Raw genomic sequence first — 15945 nt, forward strand, 5'->3', positions numbered from 1 at the left:
ATCAAAAATTTAAGCTACTAGCATTGTAAATATTATGAGTTATCTGCTGTCAGTCAATTTATTGTATTTCTATGTTTTAGATCCAAAATGAACATCTTTAGAATAAAATTCTGTTTGGTATCACAGACACTGAATAGCATAAACATATTGGGGGAAACTTTTACAAACATTGAACTTGTGTTTTTATGTATGTTAGTAATTGCTCTGCATTCCTTACATAATAAATACATGCAAAGGAAAGTCATAAGAAAATATTTATCACTCTGAAAGCATGTGTACTATTACACTTGAGATTCTTCAAGAACAGTTCATGCTGCAAGGACAGATTTCAGAGCTATTGCATTCTCAAGGTCAGCACCACAACGGTTGTTATCAGCCAGATATCTCTGGTTCCTTGCAAATTTCTTTATTCTTTTAACATGATTTATTCCATAAGTTTTGTATTCATAATTAATGATAATGTCATCCTAGCTGTGAGTTTGCAGTAGCTGCTTTAGCTTATGGCAGGTAAGATATGGATGAGGAAATGAATTTTAATACCTGCATTATTTAGTGGTACAAGAATGGACATCTACAGCTGTGTTCTTGAAGTAATTGTTAAGTTTCATTTATGCAGTTTCATGGTTGATTCAACCAGAAGAAAATTTCTGCTGTTGCTGGCAGGGATGGCGATGCATTCCCTCCCTCTTCCCCTAGTGCTAGCACTTGTATTTATGTAGCCACAGGTTAAGCTGCATCAGCCTTACCTGGCTGAAAACTAACACAGGCAGAAAAATAAATAAACACAAAGAGTAATTTTCTACTGGGTTAGTTCCAGACTTATGGTGAGAGATACCAGTTTCCAGACTCAGAGATAAGTATCTCGAACCCTTTAAACAAAAGGATAGTGAATTTCTGGAGATCAAACTTGATTTCAACATGGAAACAGTGAGATGCAATCACACTGTGATCTTGTAATTTATGTAAAATATATTTCTCATTAACTGGAATCACTGCCCTGCACTGTGAAGCAAGATTGTTCCCGCGTGATCTCAGCTGGGGGTAGCTAGCAAGAGTGCATTCAGAAACTTGCTGAGTAGGAGCATTTTGTCCTTTAACAAACTGCTGTATGTGAAATGTAGGGGTCTTATCGTTATATTTCACTACCCTGTATGTTTGCAGTTGATGTAGTGGTTAGCGTAGTTAGTTAAAACCAGAGGCTTCGGGTTTCCAAAGTACATACTCCCCTTCATGCATTACTTGTTATAAAGGTATTTACATTATTTGAAGTGTTTAGAGGATGTTGTGGGTTGCTTATGAGGCTAATGTGTATTTGTTCCAAAGTTTGACTATTGATTATGTAATGGTTGTAATAGTTTTAATTTTCTGACGGAAGTTAAGTATATCTTCCTCTTTTTTTCTGTGTTCTGTCTCACAGCGTATAGATATCACCATTTTAGTCTAGCTGCTGTTCTGTCTTATTTTAATGGCTTCTGAAATACTAAGTTTATAAACCAAACTATTATTTGGCATCTTTTACTGTTGTCTCTGTGTACAAATGCTGCAGCAAAGAGGTATGCTAAATGATGGCTTAATTTTATGGCTATGTAGACCAAATGTTATGCATGACCGAGATCCTACACCTCCGGATTTTCTTGTCTTGGCAGACCTTCCACCATTTCTTCTGTCCTTGCCAGCAACAGTTTGGGCTAAACTACTCAAGTCATGCTCCATATGAATTCTTTTTCCTTCTACATCTGACAGTTCTGCCTCTTTGTCATTTCCAAGACTTTATGCGCACCTCTTCTGTATTCCCTGTGTTTCAAGATTTACATTTGGATCGAAATCTGATCTCTGACAATCTTTTGTAAAGAGAGCAGGAAGGAAGCCTGCATTGCCCTTGTGGGAGGAGGTGTCCTCGCCTCCAAGCGTGTGCTGAGAGTTCTCACGAGTGTTTTTTCTTATGCTTTCTCCCATTGCGCAAGTGTATAAATAATTAGACTAAAAGACTAAAGGCTAATTAGACTAAAAGCTCTAAAACTTGCGAGAGTGGGTCCTCTGAGATAAAAAATAAGGAAATAGAAATGGAATATTTCCTATTTCCATTCTCAGTTAAGTAATGCATTCAGTATTGCATCCCTGTGGGAACAGTTCTGCATCCTGTACTACCTATGGTAACTCTCAAGCAGTTAATACTCCTCGGGGGTCCTCTAAGAGCGGTGATGAAGGCTAAGTTAGTTGTGCTTTTTGTACGTGCACAGTGTTACTCACTTGGAGCATGCATTTTTCACTTGTATCTTTGTGGAAATCCTTGTTTTGTTTCATTCTGTCTGCTATCTCTAATATTTTTTTCACAGAGGACCAACATTTGGGTTTTTTTGACACAGGTGGCATATCAACTCTTTTGAGCGTAGGTAAACCTGTATCTTTGATACTTGAAAACATGACTTTTAAATAAAGGAGGCTTTCAACCTTAATTTTTGAATGTGTTGTGTTTACGTTTTCCTTATTATGGCTTTTGCAATTGAAGTCCTTTCTTATTTAATTTTCAAATCGAAAACTATAAGATCATAATATATCTGGGTGGGTTTAATTTGCAACTTTGGAAGGCCTTTAATGAAAGAAGGCTTGAAAGCCTGTGATATAGATGACAAGTTCTGGTCTCGCTGCAAGTGTATGATAGTAAAACTATTGCAAAGATCCTTAATATTTTTGGGAGGAAAATGTTAATGAATCAAACAAGTGCTTAGAAACTTATATTCAGAATTTTTAAATTTCTGCCTATTTTCTACCATTATGAATCTAATATCAGGGAATGATATGTGGAATATTGTCCTAGATAAATTTCGCGTGCTAGAATTTTGAGTACAATAAATTAGTTTTCAAGCATGGTTGATTTGAAATTTGACTTTTTGTTTTAAAAGGCACAGAAGATGAAACGAGCTCAGTAATGCAATATCCAACACAGTATATTAATCAAGATCCTTATTTGCATCAAGACGATGACCAGCAGCAAGGATGGGTTTCTTGGGCTTGGTCTCTTGTTCCTGCTATTGTGAGTTACGAAGATGAAGAGAATGATTCTAGTGGAAATGGTGATGGATCGACGCTACATCAGCAGAAATCTCCGTCCCTCAAGGATCCTATTATTTCAATTGGGTTTTACTGTACAAAGGCAACAGTGACTTTTAAGGTAAGTATTTCTCTGTCATATAGGATTTATTTGGCTTGTTGAGAAAGTGCTTAAAGACTATCTGCATGCTTGTCTACTGTTTGATTTGAGACAGAATATTACAGTAATGAATAACAAAAAATACGGATGTTGAAAGTTCTTCTCGCCTCATAATGTATTGTTAATTACAGTGGTGGTTTTGCTATTTGAGGTTGAATTTGCATATGGACATGTTAATTTTAAAGAGAAACCACTTGATTTACTTAAATTAATATTTTTTGATGGGAGAAAAATGGATGGATGTTTATTGCAGTATTCTATCCATCCAACGTTTATATAAATATACTTTATAAAAAACTTCTAGCTTCATATAGTTCGTGAACTGGAAGAATATTTTTTCTATTTTTAAACAATAATACGTGCAAATATGAATTTAAACTGATAAAGTTAAAACTATTTTCCATGGGTTGGAATTGAATTAAAGAAAGGATGAATTACACATACACTTTGAGCTATAAACTAAGTATGTAGAGAAAGATTTGAGTATTTTCTGTAAAGAAATCTCAAAATAGTTGCTGTGTTTCTCTGTTCCTTTTATAAGCTTGCAGAAGGGAATATGGAGAGCTTGAATAAGATATTGAGATGTACTGACAGAAATTAAAAATAAAGGTTCTGAATTAGCAAAATACTTTTTACACGTGCCAAATTATATGCACATAGAATTGCTTGCATAACTATACTAGAAAGTGGCTCTTAGTTTTATAATTAAATCGATATTAAATCAAGGCCAGAACTTTTCAGAACAGGAGACAATACTATTTCTATGAGCAGCAGAATAACTAAGGTTGATTTTTTTTTTTTAATGACTTTGAGACTTTTGGATGAACTGCAGAACTTTTATAGAATCATAGAATAGTTTGGTTTGGAAGGGACCTTTAAAGATCATCTAATCATCTCCCTGTCCACTGTGTGCCTTAGCATAGCTTCTGGGAGGATCTGTTCTATGATCTTCATAACCTTCATATGTTTACAGGCCTGATTATACACTCAATACCATCAGCAGCTCCCTTTTCTGCCTGTTTGGCTTCTCATTTGTGCACAAGGAGAGTTTTGAGTGGCTTCATGGTTACTTTCTCTTAGCTGTTTTTGTTTGGTGGCATAGCAGAGCATTTAGATGCTCAGCAAGTGCCAGGATGAGACAAGCGACTTTTGGAGCTGCAGACATTCTGTGGGGAGGTTAATGTTTTAAGTCTTCAGTCTCCTAGCAAGTTTAGTTGCAAAATTTGAGGAAATAAAGCATCAACAGACATTCGTTTGTGTCAGTCTGCTTCAGCCTTCACTTAAAAAAAAAAAAACAAACCAAAAAAAACCACAAAAAAAAACAAAAAACAAAAAACCCAACAACAAAACCAACAACAAAAAAACCCAAACCAAACCAAAAAAAAAAAACCAAACCCAAACCAAACCAAAAAACCAAACAAACAGGCTAAAAATAAATCAGGGAAATTCTTTTCTTCCTCCTTTAATTATACCCCTGGGGCACCATTTAAAAAAACTGAACAACCAACTGATACTCAAATTTCTCATTTATCATCGCGCAGCATCTTCTTTCTTTTGTGCTTTGTCATACAGTAGTAATTTTGTGTGCTTTTTCCTCACATGAGAAAACTCATTAAAAATAATACAAACTTCTCTTTTGAACAAGATTTGCTGGATTGGGCTTTCCTAATGTTTCCTTGGGAAGCTTGTGCATTTTATATTAGGAAGTGATAAAAACAACTTAAAATGTAATATCTTACATTCTATAAATTTTGAATTTGAAGTGATGTATGATACTAATATGGTGACAGTTAGGAGGAAAACAGAATTCATTGTTCTCCTTGCATGCAAAGAATGTATGGAATTAATTTTGTGGTTCATATTTTGGTTAAAAAATAAGGTCAAGTTTCTGCATTAGCATTCTGAACAGTTGATATCATTCCAGCTAAAAATCATGCCAAATCAAATGTAGCGTTTTATAATAATTGTGAAAATGATTCTTGTAATGTCTGAGTTCTTTTAATCAATTAATTGCTTTTCCTCTACAATAATTGCACACAGCTGAAGGGTGATCAGTGATTTTTTTAATCCAATTTTCTTGGACGTTTGGATAACAAAATTTTAATTTGAAACCACATCCATGTGTATCCACTCCTGGAAATAATGAGAGCTTGTGGATATTTTTATATAAAAATTAGAATTTGACCTGTTTAAGCTGCCTAACATAAACATAAATGGTTTTTTAATGCAAAACATAACACCTTCATTATTTTGTGATTCTTTTCTCCTTTCTCTTAGCTGCAGGTTATATGTTTTTTAACCTGAGTGTATGTGCTTTACCATTTTAAATTTTTATATTGAAATAATGCAAGAAATAGCATTTGTGAGAAAGATGCATTTCTGTAACAAGAAACAACGATGAGTATGGTTGTAATCAAAATGTTTCCTTAAGATTATCGTGCTATTTAATTATTTGCTAGGAAGAATAAATAATATATTTATGGATTTTTACAGCAATTTATAAGCTAATTTGAAACCATGTTAACAATGCAGCTGTGTATCTGTTTCATCTTTTCACATAGTTTCTCTTTAGATAAGCAAACTAAAAATACTATAGTGGTTTTAAAATTTCTGTTATGGCATACTTCAACCAGAAGTTCAATATGAGAAGTTCTTCTATGGATAATGTGTTACAGCTGTTTAACTGCACCTGTTTCCTGCTTGTTAATAAATTTTAGCCCATAATTTAATTTGTCTTCATCAGTTCTGTATATTAATGACATTACTGCTGTTTAATACTAATATTGACTTATATAAGGTGTTTATCCTGTTGTTTCATAGCTCACTGAAATGCAAGCTGAAAGCAGTTATTACAGCCCTCAGAAAGTTAAATCCAAAGAAGTTATATGCTGGGAACAAGAAGGAACCACAGTTGAGGTAATTTTCCATTGATGGTTTGTTTTTCTTATTCATTATAAATATTGTAGTAAATAGTTACTAATAAAATATTTTGAAATTATTTCGTTACTGATTGTTCATATTCTGCTATATTGGATGTACTTATTGTAATAATCACATAGATAGACGTTCTCTAAACTTCTAGTGTTTTAGTGATCAGACTCTAAAGTAATCCCTTCCTTCTAAGTACACTGTTTGATTATCTTGCTATTTATTAAAGCTTTAAATATATAAATCTAAACATATTTCAGTTCACTTTTCTGTATCTTTTCTAATTTTCATGGAGTAGAATTCTTCAAAATATCACCTTTTTTTTTTTCCCCCTCACTAGGTCCTTATGAAAGGTGAACTTTTCTTTGATTGCCAAATAGGTTTTGTTGGTTGCCAAGCTATGTGCCTTAAAGGAATTATGGGAATTAAAGACTTTGAAGAGAACATGAATAGGAGCGAAGAAGTGAGTATACGGAAATATCAGTTGACTTGCTGAATAAGCAATTCTGGTATGTTTTAGAATCATCATAGAATAACTTGCATTGGAAGGGACCTTTGAAGGTCATCCAGTCCAACCTCCCCTACAATGAGCAGGGACATCTTCAACTAGATCAGGTTGCTCAGAGCCCCATCCAACTTGACCTTGAATGTTTCTAGGGATGGGGCATCTACCACCTCTCCGGGCAACTGTGGTGGGTTGACCCTGGCTGGATGCCAGGTGCCCACCAAAGCCACTCTATCATGTCCCTCCTCTGCTGGACTAGGGAGAGAATATAATGAAAGGCTCATGGGTTGAGATAAAGACAGGGAGATCACTCAGCAATTATCATCATGGGCAAAACAGACTTGACTTGGGCAAAATTAATTGATTTCATTACCAATCAAATCAGAGTAGGATAATGAGGAATAAACCCAAATCTTAAAAACACCCTCACCCCTTCCTTCTTCCCAGGCTTAACTTTACTCCAAAATTTCTCTTTCTCCTCCCTTGCAGGGGCGCAGGGGGATGGGGAACAGCGGTTGCAATCAGTTCATCACATGTTATCTCTGCTGCTCCTTCCTCCTCAGTGAGAGGACACTTCACATTCTTCTCTTCCTCCAGCGTGGGGTTCGTCTCATGGGAGACAGTCCTCCACAAATTTCTCCAATGTCTTTCCCATGGGCTGCAGTTCTTCATGAACTGCTGCAGCATGGATCCTTTCCATGGGGTGCAGTCCTTCAGGAACAGACTGCTCCAGTGTGGTTCCCGCATGGGGTCACAAGTCCTGCCAGCAAAGCTGCTCCAGCGTGCCCCCCCCCCGCCCCGTCCCCTTCTTAAATATGTTATCACAGAGGTGCTACCACCGATCTTGATTGGCACAGCCTTGGCCAGCAGCAGGTCTGTCCTGGAGCTGGCTGGCATTGGGTCTGTCAGATGTAGGGGTGGCTTCTACCAGCTTCTCGCAGAAGCCACCCCTGTAGCCCCCCTGCTACCGGAGCCTTGCCACACAAGCCCAATACAGCAACCTGTTCCAGTGTTTACCACAGTCATTGGAAAAAATTTCTTCTTATATCTAGTCTGAATCTACCCTCTTTTAGTTTAAAACTATTACCCCTTTTCCTATCACAGCAGACCCTGCTAAAAAGTTTGTCCCTATCTTTCCTATAAGCTGCCTTTAAGCAAGGCTGCAATAAGGTCTCCTTGAAGCCTTCTCTTCCACAGGCTGAATAACCCCATCTCTCAGCCTTTCGTCATAGGAGAGGTGCTCCAGCATTCTCATCATTTTTGTGGCCCTACTCTGGAACCATTCCAACAGGTCCAATGTCTTTCCTGTGCTGAGGGCTCTAGAGCTGGGCGTAGTACTCCAGGTCAGGTCTCACCAGAGTGGAGTAGAGGGGCAGAATCGCCTCCCTCAACCTGCTGGCCATACTTCTTTTGATACAGCCCAGGATATGGTTGGCTTTCTGGGCTGTGAGCATGCATTGCCAGCTCATGTCCAGCTTTTCATCCACCAGTGCCCCTAAGTCCTTCTCCTGAGGGCTGCTCTCAATCCCTTCATCCCCCAGCTTGTGTTGATACCAGGTGTTGTCCCAGCCCAGATGCAGAACCTTGCACTTGGTCTTATGGAACCTCATGAGGTTCACATGGGCCCAGTTCTCAAGCTTGTCCAGGTCCTCTGGATGGTATCCTGTCCCTCATGTGTGTCAACTGCCCCACTCAGCTTGGTGTCATCTGCAAACTTGCTGAGAGTGCACTCAATCCCACTGTCTATGTCATTCATGAAGATATTGAACAGTACTGGTTCCAATATGGACCTCTGAGGGTCACCACTTGTCACTGATCTCCATCCGGACATTGAGCTGTTGACCCCTACCTTTTGGATACGATCATCCAACCAATTCCTCGTCCACCGAACAGTCTGCGCATCAAATCCATGTGTCTCCAATGTAGAGGGAGGGATGTTGTGGGGGGCTGTGTCAAAGGCCTTATGTGAGTCCAGATAGACGACAGTCATAGCTCTTTCCTTGTCCACTGATGTAGTCACTCCATCATAGAAGGCCAATTTATTTATTAAAATATTTGATTACATGAATTTAAAAGGCTGCTGTTACCAATTGTGATTTAAGTTTTTTTGAATGTGTCACTGGAATATAGAACTCAATGTCTGTTCCTTACAGTTGGAAAGACAAATACCTAAGGATGAGAAGATGCAAAACATAAGGCTCTTTTTTTTTTTGACAACACTGCTATATCATTATGTATGTCTGCATAGTTTGATCTCGTATAAGAAATTAAAACACAGTTGAAAGCCTTTGAAAGTACTTAAATGAACAGAAGATTGGAAGGGAAGATATGGGAACACTGTATGCTAAGGATAATATAAGTGTGGCTGGAATATTGAATGAGTGTTTTACCTCATTTTTCAATGTGGTTGATGAGAGCAGTATCAAGTGCAGGAGTAAAACAGTGTTAATTTCCGTATTTTAAGAAGAAGCAAAGCTTGGTTACTTAAGACAAAATCAGGTATCCATATGAACTACTCTTAAAATATTTGATGAAGTGGTGAATGAAATTCTAAGTTCAATAATGAGGATTTTTGGTTGTACTGTAGGTAGAATAGTGCCCTAAAGTACCAAAGAACAGCAATTATTGACTGTGTTTTAAATAAAAACAAGTAATGCAGCCAACAACAGATCTGTTAACTTGGTGTTAGTGCTCTGTGAAGTTTTAGAAAGTATTTTAAGGAGAAAAATTAAGAACGTGGAAGAGAATATTAAGGGACTGTATATTAATGTAAAATATCTCCTTATTTGGAAAATGATCATCACTGTACTATGGTATGTATGATGGGACAAGTTCTTATACTTCCACTGTGAGAGCAGCATTTCTTGTCATCTGTCTCAAGTGTTTGTATGCAAATGCGTGCAGACAGAAAACAAACAAGAACCATTAGATATCCTTACACAGCTACAGCGTGTGACATTATTGGGATTATAGAGGTGCGGTGCGGCCCACTACGTGACGGGTGTGCTGCAATGGATAGACATAGACTGTTCCAGAAAGACAGGCTGGGGAGGCAGGCATGAGCCAACTGTAAGAGATGCTGTGCTGGCCTTGTTAGATAAGAGGGAGACATGCTTGGGGATGTGAGGGTGGATGGCAGCCTTGTCTGCAGCAACTGTGAGATTGAGACGTGTAAAACCATGAGAAGAGTGATTTTTTTGCACCGGTGTGGGTGAGTGAGTGAATGACTTTCCTGTAGGTTAGTTGATAAGGGACACCTGGGGTTTTTTTCATTTTTTTGCCACCTTCTAGGGTGTGAGTTTAAGAAAATATCTGCTTTCATGTGAATGGTGGTGATACTGCCTCACCTGTTGTCTTTCTGTACTGCTATAGTTGGGGCTGCGCCTTCCACAAAGGTTCCAGCTTTGTTGCATGTAATTGAGAATAGATGGTTGGAAAAAATCAGTCTCATATAAGTAGCTGTTTTGGAAGGATAACTCTTGATGGAAAAGTTTCGTTGATTTCAGTAGGATAGAGGGTTTGGGATGTGGAGACGGCATGTAAAAATCTAGATGAATAAAGAGTGATAAGGTAGCAAGAAGGTCATACGCTGAAATGGCTGCTTATCATGAAGAGGATAGATAAAGCATCTGAAAGGCATTGGTCAGTCAGAGAAATGGGAGTATGTAGTGACAAGATTGTGTATAGTTAAGAGGCAGAACTCGGAGTAACAATGATCTCTGAGGTTGTTTTCTGTTAAAATGAAAGTAGTATGTTCTGTATTATGGCTTCTATAATATTCACTAGCTCAGGCTGTTTTTATTAACTTGAAAATGGGAAGGGAGTGGACTGGGACTTCAGCATTGTTTGAATAAAGTTATTTTAATTTTCTTATCTTCATTCATAATGAAATATGCTCTTGAGGGATGCTACCATGTCATTAGTGTGTTATGACAGAACTGAAACTGCTCTGTTAATTGACTGTTTTTTTTTTTTCTCCCTTGCTTTATTTTCTACTGCCTTATGAAGGAGGCCTACTTCTTTAATTGCGGAGAAAATTTGAGTGCAAAAGGGATGACGTACCTTACGAATTCACTATTTGATTACAGAAGTCCAGAAAATAATAGTATTCGTGCAGAATTTATTTTGGATGCAGCTCATCATAAGGTCAGAGAATTACATTTTTCTTAGAAAAAAAATATTCTGATGCTCTCTAATGGATTTCTAATTATTGTTTAGATCTGTGTACTATTAGAGGACTGATTTTTATTGCTTTGTCATGTTTAACTGAGTCTTACTTTGCAGGTGGCCAAAAAAAAGTAAACCTGTTTGTGTTTAAAAAAAAAAACAACAAACAAACAAAAAAACCCCCAAAACCCCCCAAAACATGTCCAAAAGAAACCTCAAACTCCCCTCCTGCCCCAAAAGCTGAGTTAGTGCCATAGTTTCCAAAAGCACTAACTACAGAATACCTGCAGAGAAAAACCAGAGATATAAGAGAATACTAGCAAAAGGTCAAGCTTTACCAACACATACTTCTTTAAACCCAACCAGTAAGTAGTTCATGGTCTTCAAACTAAGAAGTGGTCTCTTGGAAACCAGATCTTGGCCAATGTTAATTTTAGTGTCTAGTACTATATCTGTCTGCATAGAGGAAGTCTTGCTAATTCTGCCTTTGGTAGGGATAAATTTTCAGTTGCCAATAGTCTCTGTTTTGTAAATTATGGAGTAAAACTTTATTCCCTGGCTGTCTGCAATTATTAAAGAATGGATGTGGTGACCGAGGTGGTCTCTTCTGGGTGTATTCATAGGTGGAGTTCGATGCTCTGTGTTATTCTACAGGTAAGCCATTTGCAATTTTGAACAGATCTGATTTCTTTTAAATTTAAATTTTACTATTTTCACCTTTTTAGTACTACTGCTGAAGTATCCATGAAGAATCCCATTAAAAAAAGAAATTAATTAGTGAAATCATGAGTACTTATACGTGTTCAAACACTCCCCATAGTGTGTTTTAGTTTTAAGCTTTACTCTTTCCTTGGCCTGTCTTCGATGCTTTTATGATTTGCTTATTTTTTGGCAAGAGGGGAATTAAACTTGCTGTGTAATAAGGGATTATATTATGTATAAATTCCAATGAAGGCATGAAGTCTTAATAAATTTCCTACTGTTTAAAGATAAATCCGCAATATTCTTTAAATAAAAAAGCTAGGATGAATGAGCTTGAGTTTTCAGTATATTTAATTAGGCAGATCAGTTGGATGCAAGAGGTCAAGTGAAGAATATTTACTCCATTAAAGGTACTAATTAACTAGATGTTATTGATGAATTGGTCAGCATGTCCACTGGAATTATGGATGTGCCTTTGTGTGGCCTCAAATAGAAGTTACATTACCTATCGGAAAGGTGAATTCTTTGGGATAACCTCTGTCCTTTGTTTTGATAAGCTTTTCCGTGTGTTGATGCACAAATCCAAACAAGAATATATCTCTCCATACTGACCTATCAGTTGGTAATCTCAAGATTCTTTCCTAATACAATGTTTTCTTTGTTTGCTTTGCTTTGTTGGTAGGAGACGTACACAGAGATAGCTGGAATGCAGAGGTTTGGGGCTTTCTACATGGATTACTTGTACACAATGGAAAGCACCAGTGGCAAAGGTACCTTTTTTTCTTTGTTTACCCTGTTAAATAATAGAAACAAAGACTTTTCGTGCCCAGCTGTTCCATGACCAACTGTCCTCTAACTTACCTTAGATTTACCAGCCGGTTCATCGTTAAAATGGTTTCATCTTCATTTATGTGTTTGAGATTAGCTGTTTTGGTTAGCTGTTGTTTGTTGGTGTTCTTCCTTTTTTTTTCCTGCATAAGTAATCACAATGATATTTTTTATAGCCAGTTACTAAACTGAAAATAATTCTCTTGTAGCAGTGGTAAAGTTCATAAAGTATGATGTCTTTTTTTTTTTTAAATTGCTGTCATTATTGACTTTGGGGGGAAAAATAAAATCTTTTGAGAAACCTTAGTTGAAGAATGAAGTTGATCATCTACTTGCTGCAGAAGTTGAAAAGGACTGTCATTTTATCCTGTGGGGAAAAAAGTGCCAGGATGAGAGACAATGTGGAGAATTAATCTTTAAATATACATATCAGGACAATTTTGTGAGCAAATGTTAGCCTAAACTGTACACACATAGATAGTGGCTAATTCTAAGTAATTTTTGAGATTCCTATTAATTCTTTTCTAAATCCGAGAAAATACAGTGGATTCAGTGCAGTAAGTATACCTACTTTTGTAAGTGTCACAAAAGCCAGGATAAAGGAATTAATGTCGTGGCAAGTAATATTTATATATTTTTATACAAATATTCTTAAGGTGAATTGCAATGTGATTTCCTGCCACCCCCAGTAAGATTGTCAACTACAGCTGCTGTTCTGCAGTTTTATTGCCTAAATAATGCTTTCTTCCCCACCTGTGTATTTGTTACCATGAACACTATTTTTGTGGATATCTGTTGGGAATATCTTGCTATTTTGTGACCTAATGTTTATCTGTCCTTGTTACCTAGTCCGACTCATCTGGGGTTTTTTGTACCTCTGTCAGAGAAGTCTAGACTCCTAGTGTTTTGTGTTTTTTTGGTTTTTTTCTGGACTTGTTGGACATTTGAAGTATAAAAGGAGTAGGAAAGAAAAACTTCCAGTTTGGGTGGAGGATGGATCATGCAAAGCTTATAAAAAGAAATAAATGGTGCTATTTCCTTTGACGGTACAGGGATACACTAGGTAATTTAACAGTTCTTTCCTGGTCCTGAGTCTTTCCTCTCTGTACCATGAGTGTGATGTGAAGCTGAGAAAATGAACATTAAGTCAAGCTTCCACTGCAGTCTACTTCCTCTTTAAATAAAGAAATAATTGTTTAATTGTATACAGAACACTTATTTAGAGAAGTTGAAGACCTAGGGTAAGCCTTATCTCCTTTTTGAATTTTGGTATAGAAATTTGAATATGCACAGATTATGTGGAGTGTTTTGTCTTATTTCTCTACATGCACAAGGAATTTAATGACGTATTTTTTTCTGACTGTAAGTAACCCATTTCAGAAACTGCTGAACTCAAACACCTTGTTTGTTTTGTTTTCCTTAAGGCCAGGCTACTGATATTTTCTGACTACCTTTTCCCCTCCTCAGCTTCTCTTCTATTTCTTTCAGTTTGCTTTCTAAGGGCCTTGGTTGTTATTTTCTGCATCAGTCACCAGGAATACATTTCACAAAATGTAGCTTGTGTGCTGTGTGCTTTTATTTCAGCATTACTCTTCTAATTTCAGCTACCTGAGTACATAAAAGAATGAATAGAGTAATTAATTTTTAAGTTAATGGTTTAAATGGTTGTTCTAGAATCAAGAACTTAAAACCTTAAATTTTCAAATATTTTTTTTTCGTTGGAAAAGCAAATGTGACATTTTCTGCTAGTTATTTTCTAGCTAATTTTTCCATATTGCAAGTCAAGTATGTAATTATTAAATAGAACGTGGTCAAATAGGTGTAAATTATAAATACCTCAAGATTTTGAAAACAATATAAATTTTGCTGCAGTTTAAATATGATGTTTATATAAAAGTAGTTATGTAAAAGTTTATGTTTTACTGTTTCTTGTTTTGACAATGTTAACTATGTTTTTAGTTACAGTCAGTGCACACCACCTTCCCCTAAAAAAATTAACCCAGCTTAAGCTATAGGAGGCAGTTACTGTGATTGTAAGATTTTTATCTGTCAAGGCAATTATGGTTTGGCACCTTCTTTGCCCCTTTAACCTTTTCCAAAGTATATGATTACTGATTAAACTGAAGTGGCTCATGGATAACATGAACCTCAGGAGTTTCATCTGTCACGTATAGAAGTGCATTAATCAGTTTTAGTATTTTGAATGAAAACAAGATAGTCATGCGCAGTAGTCTTATTTAGAAGTTCTGCCTGTCGTTCCCTTCCAATTTTATTTTTCTATTTTTTGTTTTGTATATCAATACAAACTAGTAATTTCCCTGAAACATTGTGTAGCCTCGCAATGCAGCACCCTTATTTTAAGGGGTTTTTTTGTTAGAATTAAACATGTGGTTTATGGAGAACTGAATGCTCTGTGATCAAAAATTATTTGCCTTCATACATATTTAAAGTTTTCATTCTCGCTGCCCGTGCTTTATCTCACCAGTGAATGGAAGGAAGGGTCAATCAAGTGAGTGTGATTCTCATCACTGTTCTAGCCCATGTAGCAGCAGCTGGCATTTCAAGGGCCCATATCATAGAATGGTTCAGGTTGGAAGGGACCTTAAATCTGTAGTTTCCTTACAAGCACACCTTTTCCTTGATTATTTGGGATGGATATCTTTGTGATAAACTGTAGAAAGTTTGGAACAGCACGACTGTCAGTGGCACCTGGGGTTAAGTTACCACAGAAGTTTGCAGACAGTTTGGACACCTTCAAAGAGTCCCAATCTTGAGATACAAAGTTAATGGAAAGGTTCCTGAGTTGTGCTATGCTTGAAGGCAAGGCAGAACCTTGCCCTGTTTGCTTGGCATTGAACACAGGAATAATGCATGCTTAAACCTGTTAAACTAGTCACGGTGTATTTGTGTTCAATTTGTGTTGTCGTATTTTCTGTATATTTATAAGTCTGTGATCACAGGATTTGAAACAAAAGTAGCTGATAAAAAAATTTATTATGTCCAGTTGTTTGGGGTAATTTGTTGTTATTTATAAAACTTTTTGTAGTTTCTGGGAATCAGCAAGACCTTTCTTCAGTAAAGAGTGAAGATTTTGGAAGTGTTCAGGAGATGTCTACAAAAAGCCTGGTTGTGGGCCCACTCAATCTTCGATTGGATAGCAGCGCGGTACACCGGATAATGAAAATGATAGTTTGTGCTCTGGAACATGAATATGAGCCATACAGCAGAACTAAGCCAGGTTTGTTCCTATTGCATATATGCAAATATACAGAATTAAACCAGGCCAAATTTAGTGCTCTTGAAGGTGCAACTTCCAAATAGTTAAACTCCAAATCTGTCAGGGGATTTAGAGTCCAAAAAGCAAAATTTGAAATAAAGATAAAAATCAATCACGATATACCTCTGAGTTAATTTCAGACACTTTGGAGGCCATTTGTTTCAAGCACAAGCCTCTTGTTGAGTAAGGAGGGCAACTTGATCTTAATTTTTGAGTCTTAGAGAAGAAAATATCCCTGTTGTTATGTATTTATTAGTTTTAAATAAATAATAGTCATACAGAATAAAAATGCATGGAAACAAGCTATGGTAAACTGTTAAGATAAGT

The 15945-nt window shown here is 36.7% G+C and overlaps 1 protein-coding gene across 3 annotated transcripts in view; it reads left to right on the forward strand.

Moving 5' to 3' along the window:
• VPS13B (vacuolar protein sorting 13 homolog B) overlaps positions 1 to 15945 on the forward strand; it is a 479360-nt gene that overhangs the window by 64730 nt on the left and 398685 nt on the right. For all 3 annotated transcript variants that reach the window (XM_063327260.1, XM_063327261.1, XM_063327262.1), the window contains exons 8-13: positions 2904 to 3172; positions 6032 to 6127; positions 6480 to 6602; positions 10653 to 10790; positions 12196 to 12283; positions 15388 to 15579. In XM_063327260.1, the coding sequence (XP_063183330.1) occupies positions 2904 to 3172; positions 6032 to 6127; positions 6480 to 6602; positions 10653 to 10790; positions 12196 to 12283; positions 15388 to 15579 (906 nt within the window). The remainder of the gene's footprint in view (positions 1 to 2903; positions 3173 to 6031; positions 6128 to 6479; positions 6603 to 10652; positions 10791 to 12195; positions 12284 to 15387; positions 15580 to 15945) is intronic.

Source organism: Chroicocephalus ridibundus, chromosome 2 (assembly GCF_963924245.1).
Source record: "Chroicocephalus ridibundus chromosome 2, bChrRid1.1, whole genome shotgun sequence".
NCBI classification, from domain to species: domain Eukaryota; kingdom Metazoa; phylum Chordata; class Aves; order Charadriiformes; family Laridae; genus Chroicocephalus; species Chroicocephalus ridibundus.